At 60.6% G+C, this 20,121-nt stretch overlaps 1 protein-coding gene across 5 annotated transcripts in view; it reads right to left on the reverse strand.

The window, feature by feature from the left end:
* KDM4B (lysine demethylase 4B) overlaps positions 1-20,121 on the reverse strand; it is a 142,265-nt gene that overhangs the window by 40,498 nt on the left and 81,646 nt on the right. For all 5 annotated transcript variants that reach the window (XM_057540634.1, XM_057540633.1, XM_057540635.1 and 2 more), the window contains exons 8-9: positions 19,851-19,954; positions 15,308-15,445 (exon numbers count right to left, since the gene is read on the reverse strand). In XM_057540634.1, the coding sequence (XP_057396617.1) occupies positions 15,308-15,445; positions 19,851-19,954 (242 nt within the window). The remainder of the gene's footprint in view (positions 1-15,307; positions 15,446-19,850; positions 19,955-20,121) is intronic.

Here is a 20,121-nt window from a genome sequence, read left to right on the forward strand (position 1 = left end):
GTTCGGGGTCTAAATGGGGCTGTGCACAGCGCTATCTCCTCTTCTCCTGAAACCACAGCTCAGGGACTTGTAAGAAAGGCGCATCATCAAGCACAGGGAGAGGGGAAGGAGACAAAGAAATGCTCCCAGGCTGGACAGGGCGAGCGGCCAGCGAGGGGTGGGACGCAGGCGCAGGGGAGCTGGACCAGCAGAGAAACCGGCCACCACAGCCAACGCACACCCGGGTCCTCTGGAAATGGGGGGGGGTGGGGGGCACTAAACTACGGAGGTCGGGGCGAGGGCCACGGGAGGGTGCTAACCCCTGCTCCCCTACCCACCTTGCCCGCGTGGGGACGCCACCCCCGGAACCAGGGGTAAGGGACCACGTCCATGCTGAACCTGGTGGCACAGGCTCCGGCCGCCCTCTGCACCCCCTTCCACATCCTCCCCCGAGGCAGGAGGCCGGGAAGCCCTTCCCTGCACAACCTGGCCAGTCCAAGGGGAGGGACCCAAAGATGCTGATATTGGGAGACCCCAGCCCCCCCGGTCACCCCACGGCATAGCCTCAAGCGAAAAAGACCTGCTCTGTGTCCAGAGCTGCCACCAGCCTCAGAGTCCCAACCCACCATCACCCCCGCCAAGTGTCAGAGTCCCCACTCACAATCATTACTGCCAAGCCCCATGGCCCCCACTCATAATTATTAGTGCCAAGCATCTACTGTGGTCTGTGGAGACTGAAACAAATGGAAAAAATGGGAAAGAAAAGACAGAGAAGCCAATTTCCAGAAGAGTTTAAAATACTCATTGATATCCTCAGAAATAAAAGACATGGTCTCGGGACTTCCCTGGTGGTCCAGTGGTTAAGACTCTGCACATCCACTGCAGGGGGTGTGGATTTGATCCCTGGTCAGGAACTAAGATCCCACATTACGCACAAATTAATTTAAAAAAAAAAAAGTTAAAAAAAAAAAGACGTGGCCTCATGAAACAAGACCAGAGCCTACGGAAAGGAATATGCCGGAGACAAAAAAGGGCGGGCATTAAACCACCACCGACAAAAAAAGCACTGATAGAAAGTTTGAGTGAGAAAGTCAAGGAATTCCCTCAGGAAACAGATAAAAAAGACAAGACAGGGAATTCCCCGGTGGTCCAGCGGTTAGAACTCGGCGCTTCCACTGCCGGGGGCCTGGGTTCAATCCCCGGTCAGGGAACTGAGATCCTGTGGCAAAACAAAACAAAACAAGACAAAGTAGAAAAGAGGGAGGAAAAGATAAAGAAAGGGGATCATGAGATCTGAAAATCCACCTAAATGACAGGAGTTTGAAACAGAAGAGAGACTGGAAAGAAAGCCACCTATGAAGTAATGTAGGAAAATTTCCCGGAATCATTAGTTTCCAGGCCGCAAGGGCCCAAGGAACGTCAGGTGGCTAAAATCAGGCTCACGCCAAGTACATAATAAAGAAACTTCAGAACACAAAGAGAGGATCTGAGAAGCTTCTTGAAGGGAGAAATGCACGTCACCTGCCCAGGGTCGGGAATCGGAAAACCAGCTGGCTTTCTGCCACAGCAGGGAATGAAGACCACAGGCGGGCCAGGCCCTCGAAGTTCTGAGGGAAAACCATCACCCGAGGAGACGTCAATACCCAGCCAAACTGTCAGCCCCTGTCCACAGCAGAGATTTCTGGGAGAGCACCTCAAATTCCACGGTCAGCCTTTCCATTGAGGTTTTTTTCTCTTTTTTTGTTCCCTATTTTCAGACGTGGAAAGTCTCAGAAAATGTCATTGCCCTGCTCTTTTCTTGGAAGTCCCCAGAGGATGCGTCCCTCCAACACAAGGTCAGAGCAGGGCGTTTAAACAGAAAGGGAGCAAATGCTCTTTCTATCACCCCACCATCCTTTTTGCTTCCCAGGACGCGCCCAGCTGCTGATGGAGCTGGAGTTGGTCCCACTGGATCCAGGGGCCCCTCTGCAAGCATTCTGCTACCTGTAAAGAAACCATCAACCCACGGGCTCAGATATGTGCCCTGCGTCTTCCCTGGGAGGCTGGCGCAGTCTTGCCTACGGAAGCAGGGCTGGGGCAAGATGTGAGAAAGTCATCGTAACAGACCCTTCTAGGGGAAGAGGTCCAGCCTCATGCAGTCAGGGTTTGAAATGAGGTAACGCCCCGAAAGCTCCCAGTACTGGGGCATCCCGATCCTAAAGCAAGACCCTTCCCTCCTATTTCTCTGGCCCCTTCCCCTCCCACTCACCCGGACAGTGAAAGGCAGCGGGGCTGTTCTCTGTGTCTGATTCCCCAGCCTGTTACTCTATTCTCAATGCCTAAGGAATTATGCTTTACAAACCATAATAATCCCATGCAAAACTGAAATCACATTAAAACGGTGTGCTTTGGGAAAGTGTAATGAGAGACAAAATGAAAACCACGTTGAAAGCCAGACCTTCCTTTAACATCTCAGCTCAAAAGGAAAACTCGCCCAAATTCCAAGCCCAAACAGTGGGGAAAGGAGACTCCACTGACCACCCACCCCTCTCCCCGTGCAACCCTCCCCTCCCCACCCTCCACCCTGGCCTGTCCCCAGTGGCTTTGAGGGCTCGTCTGCGGGTCTCCCTGGGCGGGGCTTCAGACAAGATCCTCCGAAGGCATGGCTGGGGGGCTCTTTGGGGAGCAAACACACAAAAACCTTCCACAGAGCCTAACAACTCCAGACTGACATCTGGGCCCCCCAGTGCCTGAGATCTAAAGAACGTGGAGGCCCCGGGAGTTGGGCAGACCCTCAACAGAGGAGAGCGAGGGCTCCCATCCCCCGGCAGCTGTTCACCCCCCCGAGCCACACACAGAGACAGAGCTCAGGACGGACTTCACGGCGCGCAGCGCGCAGAGTCTGGGGAACAAAGGGCAGCAGACCCCCCCTCCCCCCCCCCACCCCCGCTGTTCCCACTTTCCGGAGTCTCCTTCCGGGCGGGCGCAGACTCTGCATCCCAACACACAATGCAGATGTCTTTTCCTCTCCAGAGAAGAGCCCCTCCAGTCACTGTTTACAGGGTGCCTTCCCCCGAGATGCAGGGCGTAACCAGCCCCCGCACCCCTCTCGGGGGTGCACGGTGCTCCAGTGCCCAGATGGCCCATCCCGCACGTGGGCATTTACGTTGTTTCCAATCTCCTACTACCTGTTTAAGCACCCACATATATTAAGTTAATACAAACCTGGCTGTAGTGACTGCTAACTTTGCTTCCCTCGTTTCCTGATGGACGTGACCTGCTTTTTCCTTTTCGTTCTACTTTCCTGACACCACGTGTTGAGTCCACAGTCTTCAAAACACCAATTCTGATAGAAAACCTCTCAACATCCTTATGGGCCTCCCCACCACAGGCTTTGTGCGCTCGGCTCAGGGTTCCCTCGGCCACTCGGCTGCAGGAGCCATCACGGAAGGGAGAGGAACTTCGATGGCCTCGCGGACGACCAAAGTCACCCCCTGACACCAGGTACAGGAATGCCCCGTCTCACAGAGGTGGAGAACTGGGGTCTGGGGCTGCAGCAGGAGCAGGAAGCCGGCAGCCCCAGGTCCCCCAAGATCCTCTGTTGAGGGTAAGACCCCCTGTGCTGCCGGAAGCCGAGCAGGAAGGACCCTGGGGGCACTTTGTGAAGACTCACTGTGCCGAACCAGGAGGTATTCTCTGCTTCGATAAAATGTTCACTGGCCCCTACAAAAAGCTCGCTGGGGACCACCCCACGCAGCCTGGAAGGGAAGCCTGCCTCTGCAGGCACCTGCCCTGCCCTCTTCCACCAGGGGCCAGTGGCTAGGGGTCTGGGGAACCTGCTGGAATCTGATTCCTAGGGGAATGCACACATTGTACAGTACATCTGTTGGGGGCAACAGCCCCCCAGGATCCCCAGGTCAAGAAGTCCTGCTCCAGGCTGAGCACGGCCGGTAGCTTCCTTGGAGTGCCCGTGTCACAGCCCTGCTCCTCTGCCCACTCCCCCACCCCTCCATCCCCAGGCCCCCTTCCCTCCCAGCAGGGCTCTGCCACGACCATCGGGCCCCTTGTGCTCTGATCTGAGCTGAGGCATGTGGCACCGACGGCTGGTCACCCCAGCAAAGGTGGAAGCGTCACTGCCGGACCAACGACAACGCCAGGAACACCCTCGCTCCCCCTTGGGAACTGCGCTCTGCCCGGGGCCACTCGGCACACGCAGGCAGCTGGGTACAGAGTACAAGGCCGGGCGGACCCGGAGCCTGGGGGGGCTCATCTGCCACGTTTCCCCTGATTTAAATAGCACCAAGCTTTAGGAGACTACCTCTTCCTAAAAGGCTGAACAGACATTAGAGTTTGCTCATGTCAGATGGCAAAGTGGGAGACAGGAGGCCCAGCAACCAGCCTAAAGACTATTAAACATGGTTCACTGAGATCATCCCCGACAGCTCTGTGGTTGGTGAGGCCGCAGCCCCGACTCCCTGCTCTCGGGGCTCCTGCCCTGCTCCCTGCTCTCGGAGCGACTCCCTGCCTCCCTGCCTGCCCTGCTGTGTGCGGGTGAGGCCAGCCGGGCTGAGGCCGGCCGGGCCCGGGAGGCCTCAGGAGTGCAGACCCGACGTGGGGAGGCCGGGCCAGGCGCGGGCCTGTCTTCCAGCCCACGGCTCGCTGCGGCTGGGCCCTGAGCTGCAGACCCCCGAATGTTCGCTGCCCGAGGCACCTCCACGAGGGGCCTCCTCGCACAGTGGGAATGTCCTACGTCTACGTTGTCCCTGAGATCACCACCGGCCCACGTGGCTATCAACTAGCACTTGCTGGTGTGACCGAGGTACAGGACACATAATGACTGCACTTTAAACAATTCATGGTTAAAGGGCCGCGTGGGCCAGTGGCTTCGTGCTGGACAGCGTGGCCGGGCAGCCCCACGTCCCTTCTGCTGCCAGCCCCGTGGGCACCGCACCTACAACCCAGACCCAAACTGTCCCTCCCGTCCAGCCCACTTTCTGCTCCTCGGTGTGGATAACGCTCCTCCCCCACTGCTCCCCAGGGGACAGGGCTCAACAGTGTCCCCCGTGCACGTCCGCCAGGGACCTCAGAATGAGACCTTATTTGGAAAGAGGGTCTTTGCAGACAAGTTGGCCAAGGTGAGGTCACGCTGGAGCAGGGTGGGTTCTAAATCCAATGACCGAGGCCCTTATAAGAAGAGGGGAAGCTGGACCCGGACATGGGGACAGGGTCACATGAAGATGGGCAGAGACTGGAGTGATGCGTCTACAAACCAGGGACACCAAGGATTACCGGCCACGCCAGAGGGGCAGGAGGGACCATCCTCTGGAGCCTTCCGAGGGAGCCAGCCGTGCCACACCTCCATCTCAGACTTCTGGCCTCCAGGGCAGGGCGGGGACGCCTTCCTGTTGCTTTCAGCACCCCTCCCTTGTTGATGGCATTCTGTGACCTGAATACACCAAGGTCGAGAACCGCCCTGCCCCCCAAGAAGCCCCTGCTGGTTAACGCTGCCTGCCCGCCCGCTGTGCCCTTCGCGGTCTCCCTGGGTCGGAGCGCTCCTGGGCGTCCTGTCCCTCATCTGTGTCCTCCTCTGCACCTCGCCGACTTGTTCCCGTCTCCCAGCAACTTGCAGATGACCGGCGCTGAGCAGATGCTGAGGTGGGAGCCACACACATGCTTCCTAGGGAACAATCCCGGGGCCAGGGGGCACTTCAGCCCACAAAGTGTTAAGCACCCAGAGACGGGGCAGAAACCACCCTCCCAGGAGCCTGCATCTGTCAGGACCAGAGCCGGCCCCCTGCTTCTGATGTAATTACCCGCACTGCAGCGGGGGGACGAGATAACAAACCAGTTCATTAGGAAATCCACTGGAAGCCCTCGGAAGCGCTTCATAAACAAATCCATTAGGCGCAGGGCTCCCGGGGCTCCTCCATCCTGGCTGGCGGGGCTGCTTCCCAGGGCTGGGCAAGGTCACAGGCCTTTGATCTGCAGGATGCTGCCCCCCCCCCCGCCCGCCCCCGCAAGGTCACTCTCTTTCTTCCTCCGCATAAAGGAAGCCTCTCCGCGTGGCACTGGGGCTGCAGCCCGGCAGCCTAGACAGTTCTCCCGCCCGCTGTACGCTGTGAAGGGCCCTCCCACCTCCCCCTCTGCGCGGATGATGATAAACCCAGGCCCTAGGTGCCAGGCACTTCCCAAGGCTGCTCTGCCCGAGGGCCCCGCCAGCCCCTCAGCTCTCTCGCTTCACCCACAGCCCCTCCTGCTGACCAGGACCCATGGACTCCCTCCCCCTCTGTTCTCCAGGCTCTGAGGGGAGCCAGCCCGCCTGACCTCTCTAAAAACCTTGTCATCCGAAGCCGCAAGGCGTTTACCACGGCCAAGAAACAAACTCCATTCACAGCAGGACGGCAGAAAAGCCCAGACTGAGACTGTGGACTCAACACATGTGGTGTAAGGAAAGTAGAACGAAAAGGAAAAAGCAGGTCACTGCCCTCTGGAGCGGACCTGCAGGTGGCATCCCCGGGCGACAGGCGCTGGAGACTGTGGCAGGGTGAAGATGACCCTCGAGGAACCTCGCCAGCCCAGGGCTCTCACCCAGGGGGAAGCCGTTCCAGGGGACACTGGGCGACGTCTGGGGACACCTGTGGCTGTCACGCTGGGGGTGGAGCTCCTGGCATTGAGTGGGTGGGGGCACGGAGGCTGCTCCACACCCCGCAGCGCCCAGGACGGCCCCCAGAGATGGTTCAGCCCCAGGGTCCACAGTGCCGAGGGGGACAAACTCTGATCTGTGGATTTGAATCACAAGCTCCCAGTTCCACCAGGAAAAGCGGCAAAGCCATGTGACAAGGGGCAGCAGGCCCGTCAGTGTGAGTGAGCCCGGCAGCGGCCAGCACCCTTCTCCCAGAGCTGTGTGGCCACGTGTCTGCCAGTGGGGACCACCCAGAGCTGGGAACCCACCAGGGAGGCGGCCGGCAGAAGCTGCACCGTGATGAGCGGGCAGCACCCGCTCCAGAGAGACTGAGGTGTGAGCCCTCGTGTGCATTTCCAGGGCCCACCCTCTGAGCGCGAAGCCTGAACACACTTGCCTGCAACCCAGGCAGACAACCCCAGGCGCGAGGACAAGAGGGGAAGTAGGAAGGAAGAGACAGGGGCTCTGGGCCGGGGGGGCTGGGATGCCCGCCCATCGCCCACCTGGGGAGAGCCGATGTCGGCCACGAGCTGAGCCACCGGATCTCCCAGAACCACAGCGGGCGCCAGCGCTCTGCGGATGCGCTCAGAACCCCGTGAAGCCAGGGGAACAGGGAAGACACGATGGGCTGGTGTGTTCAATTCGGGGGGAGGGGGAGGCCTGCAACTACGCTTGAGATTCTTTGCAAGCGTTTTCCAAAGAGACAAACGGGAGGCTCATCAGCTGCAAAGCTGTATTGGAGGGGCTTGGGCCACGGGCAACTCCCACCAGCCCTCCCAGGCACGGCAGCGGGGAGCAGGGTGGCCTCTGAACCCCAGGGCCGGGGAAAGTCCCTCCCCAAGGGGGCCCACCAAGCACTCAAGTCCTGCCCACGTCTGAGCTGGCGGGGGCCCCTCTCTCTGCCCCCAAGGCTGCTCCCCTAGACCCGTCCTCTGGGGTGTTTTCACTCGGGGGACGCTGCCCCTAAGGGGGTGAAAACTCCTTCTTGGGGGCAGAAAAGCCTCACTGTCTTTGAACAGACACGTGGTGTATGCACGGTGTTAGAATCTCACGGAGGGGCAATGAGGAAGAAGGTGTAGAAGTGTTCTGTTGGCGGGGGGCGGGTAGTGACAATGAAAAAGAAGGCGGAAGAACGGCCCACGACCCGCCCTCTAGACCAGGCTCTCATCCAGGACCTGCCCCAGGGGGCACCAGGCCACAACTGGGGAAGCGAAGGGGCTCCCGGCACTGGGGGCGGGGGGGGGGGGTGCCGAGGATGCCAACGCCCAGGCCGCGCGAGGCTGCTGTGCCGTGGGGAGACCTTGCCTGAGACCCGTCCTTCCAGATCCGGTGGCACCTGTTCCAGATGGTCAGTTTAAGCCAACACAAAACCGAGCCGCAAGTCAGAGCGATGGCACTGTGCTCTCCGCTCCGACCCTCCCGCTATGCTGCTGTGCGCATCTGGGCTTGAAGCCGCTGCCAGGGACCCAGTGACAGGAGGCTCTGGGGGAGGCTCCAGGGGAAGCACATTTTATACGGCAATTGACTGCGAACCCCGCGCACCGGCCACCACCAGCGCCATAAATCAGGGAGCCAGCGAGGCGCAGCAGCGCGCAGGCCGGCACCGCGGAGGCGGGTGGGCCCGAGGAGCGTCCGGGCTGCAGCTCTGTTCCTGCCCTCCTCCGCCCGGCCCCCACCGTCACCCCACCTTCTGTCACCTCCCCTCGGGCTCCAAGTTAATCGCCCAGAGCAGGCGGCAGCGTTACCGAACAGAAGGCACGCGTTCTGGAGCAGCGGAAACAGTTTGGTTCACATTTCACAGCAGTGAAGTTCAAGGTGGTCCAGGCAGCGGGGGGGGGGGAGGCGGGTTTCAGGAGAGGCCTCCCACCCTGGATGCGGGAGTGGGGGGGGACGTGGGGGCCGCCCCTGGAAGTGGTGCATCTGGGGATGGGCCTCCCCACCTTCCACGTTCAGCAGAAGCCATGGGGGCGCAGACTTGCCCGGAGGCTGAGGGATGGCAGGCGGCGGCCCAGACAGCTGGCGGAAAACCAGCTAAGTGCGCCGGGCTCCCAGCCATTCAAGCCGGCTTCTAAATCTCTCTCGCTCTGTTTAATCCGAAGTCATCTCCTGCACCTTGCGGGGTGGCCGGGACGCCAGCGCGCCCTCGGTGGAGGAAAGAGGCCCTTGTCAGGCTTCACCCGGCGCCACCCACTGGGGGAGCTGGGAGGGCCTCGCGAGCTAATCCAACGTGGCGTGCAGTCTTACAGGACGAATTCGAGCTCAGACCTAAAAAGGCTGATGTGTGCACACTTCATTTTCTCCAGTGAAGCCGGAGCAGCCCTCTGATCTCTCTGGTTAGCAATCCCGCTACAAAGCCTGCCCGGCTGAGCACGTGCCCACGGAATTCTGTTCTTGGAAACGGAGCACAGGCCTCTGGAGGTGGCCCCTGCAGCCACAGCCGAGCCCCGGACACCCGCCTGGGGGAGGCCGCCAGCCTGCGGGACACGCGCGGACGGAGAGGGCATCTCCCAGAACCCCCCGGCAGATGCACTTCACCTCTCCCTGGTCCTCGCAAGGTCACGAGGCCCAGAGTCAGAGCTTGATGCAGGCAAGAGCCATCAGTAAAGCTGGAGAGAGACAGAGCGGGGTGGGGGGAGCCCAGCGAGCGCGGATAGAGGGAAGGGACCGCTCAAAACAAAAGCAGCAGCATGTGACCAGACGCAGGCGTGAGGATGCACATGGCCGGTCGGGGACTTGCTCACTGCCGGCTCTGATCTCAGGCCCTGTAGAGTCCTTGTTTTTAAGGTATCCCAAATTCCACCCCACAGACCTAATATTGACCAACATTTGGGCAAATCCCCCACCACACACACACACACACAATGGGATTATACATTCATGATCGAAAACCTAGTTTTTCCACCCAAAATGCCCTGCCCATCTTTCCACACCAATAAATAGTGAAACCATTTTTGTGGCTGCGTAATATTACACCGTTCACCCAGAACCCCAGCCATGGGTATAAATTTTCCACTGTGAAAATCAACGATGCGATGACTGTTCCTGTATGAGGAAGGCCTGAGGACCGGCAGAGAGAGAGACGCACGTGTCCCACTGACGGCAGACACCCTCCAGGAGCTGCCCCCACGGGTCCCCCCATGGCCCACAAAGGGGCCCTCCCAGTTCCAAAACCCCTTTCCCAACGCCGTCTCCTGCTTCACAGGCTCCCTAGTGTCTGTGGACCAAGGAAGGGAGGTCTGCTTGGTGAAAACGGCATCCCCAGTGCACCCCGTGGACCCACCCACACCCTGTGCGCTGAGAATCTGGTAATCCAGGCGGTAGGATTTCTTTAACAGCTTCACTGAGCTATAATTCGCACGCCCTACAATCCACCTCCACTCACAGAGCTGTGCATCCATCTCTACAATCAATTTTCGAACCTTTTCATCACCCCAAAAAGAAACCCTGTACCACTTAGCAGTTCTCCCCAGCGCCTGGCAACCACGAACCCACTGTCTCTGTGGATCCGCCTGTCGTGGACGTTTCCCGTCAATGGAATCACACACTACGTGGCCTTTTGTGTCTGCTTCTCTCACTGAGCATCATGTGCTCGAGGTCCATCCACGGGGCAGCACTGTTCCAGACCAAGGGTGGGAATGGAAGGCCAAGTCGTGTGTGTTCTTCTTCCCACATCTCCCAAACTGGAGGATGAAGCCAGCAGGAAGTCCCCGCCCCCTCCTAGAAGCTGTAAAAGCCTCCATCTGCCATCCTGTCCCTATAGCTACCGCCTCCTCCTCTGGGGCCCAGAGCAGCCCTGCAGCCTCGCCCCTCGCCCTCCCCCCAGGGACTCGGCTGGTCTCCACCTGCCCCGGCCCCACGGGCTTGGGTTCTAATTCCTTCCACCGACCTCCACTCCGCATGGCGGCCCAGCCCTGGCTCCACTACCAGCTCCGCCACGTGTCCAGAAGCCCGGGAAGCAAGGGGTTCATCCACGTGCCACGGGGCTAGGGCCATGTGGTCCAGAACCCTCGGCGGGAGTCCAGGAGGAAGAAACGGGCAGCCCTGTCATCAGGGTGCGCTTTCCCAGGAGCTGCTGGGTGCTGGTTTGGGTGTGAGTGTGGATGCCGCCCGCCCCGAGGATGCTCAGGGTCCACTGGGGACGCGGCGCCCCTCCTACCCATGGGGGCAAGGGCCCGGCTCCCTCATACCCCCAATGACCCCAGGATTGGGGCCTCTCTACCCACGGGCTTTGTAGAGAACTTCAGATTCCTCGGGGGCAGTCACCTCTCCAACATCTAGCTCCTGAAAGAGGACCGGTTCCTACAGAGCAGATACATTGACGCCCCACAGAGCCCTGGTTCCCAAAACCCTGCTGTCGGCCCAGCCTCCAACCCCTGCCCCGGAGAAGAGAGGCACATGGAGATAACGTACCCACAGCCCCAGAGGTCCATCCCTCGCTCTCTGTTAAGCGCGGTTTCATGGCTCTAGCAATAGCTAGCATCTGTCGTGCTTAAGGGACTCCAAACCCCGAGGCCATGGAGCACGGCCACGAAAACTGCCTTTCAGTAGGAAAAGGTGGCGGGCAGATGCGAGGTCTCGCACACATGCCCGAGGGAGAGGAACTAAACTGAGCTGATGAAGCCTCACTACCAGAGTCCAAAAAGTACAGCCATACTAACCACCCTCTGCCCCAAAGAGAGAAAGGTCAGCCACGGCCCTCAGCTGGCTGATCCTGTCCCCAGGAGACACATGGCAATGCCTGGGCATGTCTGTGGCTGTCACACTGGGGGCTCGTGGCATCGAGGGGGTGGGGCCAGGGAGGCTGCTCCACACCCACAGAGCCCGGGACAGCCCCCCAGAGGGTGACCTGGCCCCAAGTGTCACAGCGCCGCAGGGGGTGGGGGTGAGGGTGGGGAGGGACCCTGGATTGGGCTGGGCCAGAGCCCGAGGGACCAGGGCCATTTGCACCCAGAGCTCTGCTGGATCCTTATCCATTTCACCCCCTTTGTAGGCGGGGATGGTCGCTGGCCACCAGGAAGGCAGGGCCGCTCCCCCAGCGCTGGGGCGGGGACACGGCGGGCGCCCCCCACTGCAGGGCACGTCAGGCAGGGAGCAGGTGGCCACGAGGCTTTCCTCCCGTGCACAGAGGGCTGATGAGGGTTAGCGTCAGCGACGGGGAAGGAAGACCATCCCGGAGAAGAAACTCAACCTCAACTTGACAGTGAACACAGAGCGCAGACTGCAAGTGGGACGAGGGTGCTGTGCTCAGCGGAGAGGGCGGGAGAGGGCGGGAGAGGGCAGCCCTCTGCAGCCTCTGTCAGGTAGATGGCGACCAGAGGTGCTGCCTCCAGGGGCTCTGGCAAGAGGCCACAAGCCTATTTTCTCCAGAGTTGTAGAGCCAGGAGGATGCTGGGCGCCCCTGTGGCCTGCAGGGCAGACCTGGGCCCAAGGGCTGGGCACCCTGCCCGCAGTGGGGAAGTCGGGTGGTCTGTGCAGGGGGCCGGCAGTGGCACCTCGGCATTTGGCCTGGCCTGCCGGGCACCAAGGCCACCAGTGCCCTCACTGGACCCTCCGGAACCTCCAGAGGCAGTGGCTGGGAGCCAACCTGCTGGAGGGAACAGCCCCTCTGATGCCGGAGACTCTGGGGGCTGCAAAGAAAAGAGCAAAGGAGGCGACCTTCAGCCCCGACTGGCTGCAGCCAGGGCGCCTGCACCCTCGATTCTCTAGACCAGGGACTGCAAACTTCCTAGCAAGGACCAAATGGCCAATATTTTCCACTTTGCAGGCCAGACGGTCCTGTTACAACTAGTTATTCCACCACTGAAGGCAAGCAGCCCTGCAGGGCACGTGAACGGACGGGCGCATCTGTGCCAGTAAAACTTCACTTATCAACGTGAAATGTGAGTTTCATCTAGTTTTCAATTGTCACAAACTCTTCCTTTGATTTTTTTCTCCCCCAGCTCTTTAAAAATCTAAAAATCATTCTGTTTGCAGACGATACAAAAATAGTCGACCTGCCAGGTTTGGCCTGTGGGCCCCCATTTGCCAACCCTGCTCTAGAAGAAAGAACAGCAACACCTGAAATTCACACAGGCTGGCGAGCGTGAGAGCTTAGCCTTTAATGCATCAGCAGAGGGAGGATGACAGAAACGGACGGTGCGGGGAGTGAGGGGCTCGCTGGGTGCCTGAAGAGGTAACGAACCAACAAGTACAGAGGTCTCTAGAATCTGGGAAGTGGACGTTCTCCCCCTTGGCTGCATTCCGAGGAATGTGCTGGAAGGGGACGCAGACGGGATGGGGCACTCAGGCTGCAGGGAGAGGCCCCTGCTCAGCGGGAAGGGGCCCTGGGTCCCCCCCGTGCCCCACCCCACCCCCCTCCCTTAAGTCCACAGGCCCAGCACCACAGGACCCGAACAGTCCCCTGCCGCCAATGCCCTCAGCTTGTCACCTGCAAGGCCAGGCACCCGGGCGGCCTCTCCAGCCCAGACTCGTTACAGGGGCAGCGGAGCTTGGAGGGTTGGGACCTGCTGTCCCGTTCCACCGCTGAAAGGCCTGGAGGCTGACATCAGGTGGCCACGGACGGGTACCCCGTGGCCAGTGGCCACTCCTGGCAGAAGCCGCCGGGCACCCCAGAACCCGGGCCGGCTCAGAGCAGCGCTCGTCACTTGTTCAGTAATTTCACGCTCTGCCGCCTGGTGATGTGAGCGCGGAGCCCCATCTAAGGCTGTGCTTCCCAAGTGCCACTTGTTTGTGAACACACGGCTGAACCCAAAATTGCTTTTAATATCCGGGCAATCCCTGCCGGCCCCGCAGCAGGGTCGGCTCCAGCAGCGCCTCCGGGACCAGCCCCGGGTCAGGCTGATAACTCATCGCAGCTCCCGCCGCGGCCGGGCGGTCCCCGCACAGACAGAACTCCCTGCAAACATACCCCGGGAGGTGTAATTACCCCTGTGGATCTAAACGGACAATCCTGACGCCCCCGTCTCTCCTCTTGCAGCGAAGCCAGAGGCTCTGCCAAAGACAATCCCCCCACAGTTTCCTGAATTAAGTATAAAAAACCCAGCACTTTAAATCCCGGGGCGCCTCTCCAGCCTTCCTGGCTACAAAGCCCATTTCCTTTTCTCAACTGCACTGACACAGCGAAGTTAGAGAAACAGATCATTAGAAAGACAGAGATGAGCCAGCCCGTCTAGAGCACGCTGCCCAGCAGAGACGTGACGCAAAGCCACCTGTGAAGCTTAACTTTCTTCACCTTAATTTTTCACCCCATTCAAACGTGGAAAGAAGCAAGCGACATTTCCTTTAAGGATGGATCTTGTTTAACCCCACCTGTTCAAAAATATCAGTCTGTAACCCCCCTGAACACCCCTGGCGCGGGGTTTCCTGCTCTTTGCCACGTGCCCTGCCGTGGACTCGGGGTGTTGAACGCCACCGGCTCCCCTCCACTCCATCGGGCCACATCTCCAGGCTGTGACGCCCGATCGTCACGGCCTAGACCCTCTTTTGCAAGGGTCCAAGGTCTGGGAAACGCTGAACAAATCAGGATCCGGGAACCAAGTCCTCCGGGTCCACACTGCCCCCACTTCCAGGCCTGGGAGAAACCCACCATCTGTCCCAACCCTGGGTCCTGACTCATAACGGCTGAGAAATTCCGTGGAGGAACCCCAGGGCTCTGGCTTGGGAGGCTGGTAGGAAGCCCAGCAGGAGAGGCCTCTCCTGTCCCATGACCCAAGTACCAGAGTGGATGCTTGTGAACAGCCGGGCCCCCTTTTGCAGTGGAGAGAAGGTTAAAGGGGCTGAAACCTGAGAGCCAGGGCCGCGTGGTCTGAGCCCAGCTCAGAGCTGGGCAGAGCTTGCCGGCTTCCTCCGTGGCACCCATGGTACCAGTCCTGGGTGGAAGGCCCCTGGTCCCGGCAGCCAAGGAAGGGCTGGGCCTGCTGCCCGCCCGACAGCCCTCCTAGCAGCTTCTCCCTCCCAGGGCCCTGCCCAGTGCGCAGCCGCTCCCTGAACTCGCCACTACGGGGCCTCATGCCCCCAAAGCTGCCCGTCAAAACCACAGAGAGGTGAGTGCAGGGGAAAAGGAATTGAGAAAAAGCGCTTGGCTCAGATGTCAAATCTGTTGGCCAACAGTCGGCCCTCTGGGACCAGAACGGCAAATTACTGAGGAAAATCAAAGGAGTCTTCCGGCCTTTCAGTGACCTCTGAACGTGGATGGCGAGGCAGCAGGAAGTCTTCAGGCTCGAGCGCAGGGTCTGCTCTGCCAGGGTTCTGCGCCCTCTCTCTCTCTCTCCCTGTCTTTCTTGCACCCCGCAGCAGAAAAGCCCAGATGGGGAAGCTGGAGGGGGGCAAAGGCGCTGGGGCCCAAGCAGACCCCACGCCCGGCCAGGTGGCCTCCAAGGGGTCAACTAACAAGGAACAAATCTTCCCTGATCCCCAGACGATGGGGAATACACCTGGGGTCCGCCAGGAGGAGGGGAGACCCGACCCCAGGCCTGCCCAGACCCCCTTCCCCTGCCTCCAGGTGAGGAACGCTCTGGGGACAAGTTTGCTGAGGATCCAGAAACAGACCCTGATGGAGAGTCCGAGCCTCCGGTCGAATATAAACGGCTGCCGCCCAGGCCCTGGGCTGGGTGAGCAGGTGGGGGCCGGCCCCGTTCAGGCCCTTCCCCAGGGTCTGCGGGCACTCACCTGAGTGGCCACCTTGCCGTAGTCAATCCACCGCAGGGTGGCAAAGTTGGTAGATTCCGCGCAGTTGAACCCGTGGTTGAATCCGGCGTGGTAGCCGTAGGGGAACGTGATCATGAACTCCCCAGCCTCCTGCGTGATCTGAGGAGCAAGAGGCCAACAGGTGAGAGGCGAGGCCCGACCAGAAGCAACGCCCGACACAGGGCACCACGGGCTCATGGCAAAGCCACAGGAAGCCACAGAGGAGCGCAGCAGGGGGACGTGGGCTCGAGGATGTCCCAACAAGTGCCAGGGAGCCTGACTTTAGGAGCCAAAGGAGTCGGCCAAGTGACAGGCTGTGGCCTGGTGCTCACATGGCTTGGAAAGTCGGTGAGGCGAGTGGCCAGGGCGGCAGCTGGGCTCCCAGCCCCACCGCTCACTGAGACCCCGCCGGGCCCCGAGGGGACAGACGGTCTGCACTCTCCAGACGGCTGAGCAGCAACGCTAGTAGGATTCTAGGTGCTTCTCGTTTGGCGGTGGGGGGGGGGGGGGGTGGTCTCCTGCTTTGGGGGTAGGTGGCCTGTCAAGCCTCCATCCACTGTGAGATGTTCCCACACGGCGCCGGGGCTGGCGAGGAGGGCCGGTCGGCACCAGCGGAGCTCGGAGCCCTTGGAGCCCAGGGCGGGTTCGAGCCGGCAGCACGGCGCCCAGCCCTCGTGTGAGGAAGGAGCAGGCCCACCCCCAAAACGTCCCCAGAAGCTGGCCTAAGTGGCCCCGCTACCGTGAGCAGGGAATCTGTCCGCTACATCCCAAGACATGGGTCCTTCCAAGTGAGGGCAAAGAGACCGAAGCAACACGTCAGTGGGCTGGGAGGACACGTGTCAAGGTCACGACACTGCAGGATGAGCGCGTGTTTCCAGGCCTATTCAAAATGGTCTGGACGGCCAGACTCTGGTCCGGCCTCTGCAACAGAGACCCCAAACCAAGAAGTTGGGCGTGAGGGACCGGGGTGGGGGACCCACAGTGACGCCAGACAGAGGCTTCCAGAGGTGCCAGCCCGAGGCCTGGAGGAGAAGGAGGCTGCAGCCTCCTCCTCGGGCCCCACCCCACTCTGCACTGACTACCCCCGGCCATCAGCAAGCGCTCCAACAGACCAGTGTTCCGGAAGACGGATGACAAATGGCAGCGGCCACCAACCCCACTCGCTGTGTCCCGGGACGTGAGGCGGGGCTGTTGGTATAGAGGCTGTGACGCGGGAGTGACCCTCTGGGGTCAGGAGGGCCACTCTTCTCCTAGACTGAGCACGTGGTGGAGCGCACATCAGGTTGTCTGGAGTTCTGAGGACGGCGCCCCAAACGCGCCCGCCCCCCCGCCCCCCGACGACGTTTCTCTCTAGGGTTTCACAGACACGGACCGCGCCGCCTATGCTCTGCGTCTGGCCTCTTCCGCTCGGCACATCCTCGGGGTTTATCCGTCCCGCTGGGCACACTGGTCGTCTGCTCCTTTTCGGTCCTGAAGGGGTCTCCTGCTATGAGGATGTGTCGCTATTTGCTCATCTAGCCTCCTGTTCACAGGCCTGTGGCTGTTCCTGGTCTGAGGCTCTGCGAGCAGAGCTGGGGGCACCTGTGGATTCATCTTCTCCCGGCGGTTGTTTGCATTTCTCTGGAGTAAACAGACTCCGGAGGGGGCACCGTGGGGCCCCAGGAAACTGCCCAGCGGCTCTTCGCAGTGGCCGCCCGTTTTGCACCCACGTGGCGGGAAGGGCGAGTTCCCCCTGCCCCCTCGGCGGCGTATGGGGGATGGGGTATTCGCAGGCGGCGGCCCTGCAGGGTGCGTGTGATGCTCTGGCCCCCTCCCTGAGGTCTGCGGATGCCGCCCACCGCGTCCTGCCGGCGCCTGCGCACACCTCCTTCTGCAAAGTGTGTCTGCTCAAGCCTTCTGCCCCACTTAGAGGCTCTTCACCATTCTGTCGCTGATTTGTAGTCTTCGGGGCCTGCTAATAACCCCAGAGAGAGGAGCAGAAATCGCTGGATTCATCTAAGTAACCAACGAGGAGTCAAACCCTGGCAGGGGAGGGTGGGTGGTGGGAGGTGGCGACGGCAGGGGTGGGGGGTGGGGGTGGAGGTGGGGAGACTTCCAGAAGCCAACCACAGAGTCAGAAATCAATCAAAACTGACATAGCCTGGAGAAAAGCCAGTCCTTAAGAACACGGAGATATTTTTCTTTTCAAATAATGAATTGTACCCATCAAGGGAAGTCAGTGTGCATTAAGTTATATTTTTAAATTCCTGTCCAAGTGACAGCCGCGTGCGGGGATGAAGCGACGGCAGAAGATGGGGGAGGAGGGGACATGTAGTGTCCCCAGGGCCCAGCGGCCAGCATCCTCGTTCTCAGGAAGGGTCCCCTGGGCCAGCTTCTGCTGCAGGACTCAGAGCCTCGTCAAGTGAGATAAATAAAATTCGGGTTTGGGGATGTGCTTTTAAATGCAATTACTGATGTTCTTATCCTACCGGAGCTGATTCTGTAAAACACTATCTCGCTTTCCAGAACGCCTCCGTGCGTGCACTGGCCTGCTTGAGCCTCGGGGACGCAGCAGGGTCCCCGTCACCGAGCTGGAGCCCCGGTGGGGAGAGGCACACTGAGGGCCTGGTCCCCCGCCCGATCCCGCCCATAAATCAAGGCCCAGAACAGAAGATGCGCTCACTTAGAGCAACAAGAAGATTATGTTCCTGTCAGAAAATCTACATCCTGGCGGCTCCATTTCAAACCCACGGTGTCTGTCCTCCGTGTCACCACCGTCAACATTATCCCGACAATAAATTAGAGGGCGCTTGGGATGACAGGCCGTGACGCAAAGCAATCAGCAGTGGAGGGAGCGCCAGCCCCAGACGCCAGTCACAGAGGAAGCGTGGTGGTCGGCTGCTTGTGCGAGCTCTCCAAGAATAAATGAGGAAGTCCGTGGCAGATCACAGAAATACACACTTTTAATTATTAAAAAGCTCTGCTATCGATCTGCTTTTTCTTCTAGAAGTAAATACCATTACAAAGATTTATAAGCGGAGTGCGGGGCGTCACTCTGAAGGCCGCCAGGAATTCAGATGAGGGGCTCCACGTGGAGCCTGACGCTGCAGGGCCTGGAGCCTGGTCCTGCGGCCGGCGGCCCACGGAGGGCTCCCTGCTGCTGGACAAGGGCCTTGGGACGAAGCTCTGTCGGGGCCCCGTGGGCAGCCACTGGGAGCCCGGCCTCTCTCCAGTCACCAGCAGCCCCTCCGGGCCAGGAGGCCGCCGCCGCCTTTGGGTCACGCTCAGGCATTTCGCACACAAGCTGCAGGGCCACGCTGGCACTGACCCAGGAGAACAAGGCTGCCCGCCAGCTGACTCCTGCGACCGGCATCCCTCTCCAGGAAGCACCACTCTGGAGAACGTCCGCGACAAAGGGATGGGAGAGCAAGTACCTCTCACTTCCGTGAGCAATGCCGTGATCTGTCTGCGAGGTTCCTGGCAAAGAATGATGTTCCAACCAGAAGACGGGGGCGGGTGGGGTGGGTGGGAAGAGGGAAGCACGGAAAGCTGCGTTTCTCAGAGCGAAATATCCTGCTACCTAATAAGCGTGAGCAGCAGCTGCGGCCCCGATAGAAAGGCAAATCCCCGATCTGCGTGCTGATGCTGCAGGCGGTTTGATTGAAACGTCAGAACAATTTCTGACCTGCTGACACCCTTGGCCAGAGAGAGGCACGAAGGTCCGCTCCCAGAACTCGCTCCTGCGCCTGACGAAGCGCTCTTCGGGGAGACCTGCAGAAGCCGGGTTCCCGGACAGTCTCCTCTGCCCCCTGCCCTCGGTGCCACGGCCCACGCGCCTGTCCGGTAAGTTCCGGGCACAGGCCTCTCGCCTGGACCCACGCAGGGACCGGGGCGTGGACTCCCCCGTCCAGGGGGGCTGTCTGCAGGGAAGGACTGGCCTGGAGTGACGACAGCTGGGCCCACTCCCGGGGCAGAGGCGGCCTGGCCCCGGGGCTCAGCCCCCGCCCTCCCTCTGCAGGCAGTGGGGTCCCTGCCAACCCGGCTCCCAGCGTGCCCTCACTCCTCACAGCCCCACGCGGACCAGAGGAGCAGCCTCTGGAGCAGCAAACTGCATGAGTTCACAGCCTTCACGCTGCGAGAGAGCCAGGTGTTTCATTTCTGAACAGGTATTTGCTCTCTCAAAGGCGTCTGCCCAGGCACGGGTGGGCGGGAAGGGACTCCCAGGAGGAGCGCCCGGCTCCCCAGCGCTTCCTGCCGGGTCCGCAGGAGCTGCCCCGACCGTCCACTCCCCAGCCCGGCCCGCGGGACCTGCCGACATCTGGGTTTGGGCGGGAAGGAGAGTCAAGGCCCCTCCCGACTGCCCCTCTTCCATCCTCACTCCCCACCCTGGAAGAGCTGGAGCCTGACGGCCCTGCCCTGGCTTGCCATCGTCCTAGAACCTTCTCCAGGGTTAAGACGCCAGTTTCCTGGGGCACTCGTGGTCACCAGGGCACGGGCCCCAGAAGCCCCTCCACGAGCAGGTGGTCTGTGCCCAGCCCCTACGTACCCGGCTGAACGGGATCCCGTACTTCTTGAGGATGATGGGCGAGATGAGGGTCATCTTGTGCCGAAGGAAAGCGTCGCAGCCCTGGGAGCTCCCGGGGAAGAAGCCTAGAGCAGAGAAGACCAGCATCAGCCTGGCGGAACGGGGCGGCGGGGCAGCCGGGACGCCTCTCTCCGGGCAGCCCTTTCCTCCGAGGCCCCGAGGGAACGAAACACACAGGGGACTGCGGGACGGGGTCCTGGGTGACGAGGCGCGCACCCACAGAACACACCCG

This window comes from Balaenoptera acutorostrata, chromosome 2 (genome assembly GCF_949987535.1).
Source record: "Balaenoptera acutorostrata chromosome 2, mBalAcu1.1, whole genome shotgun sequence".
Lineage (NCBI taxonomy): Eukaryota > Metazoa > Chordata > Mammalia > Artiodactyla > Balaenopteridae > Balaenoptera > Balaenoptera acutorostrata.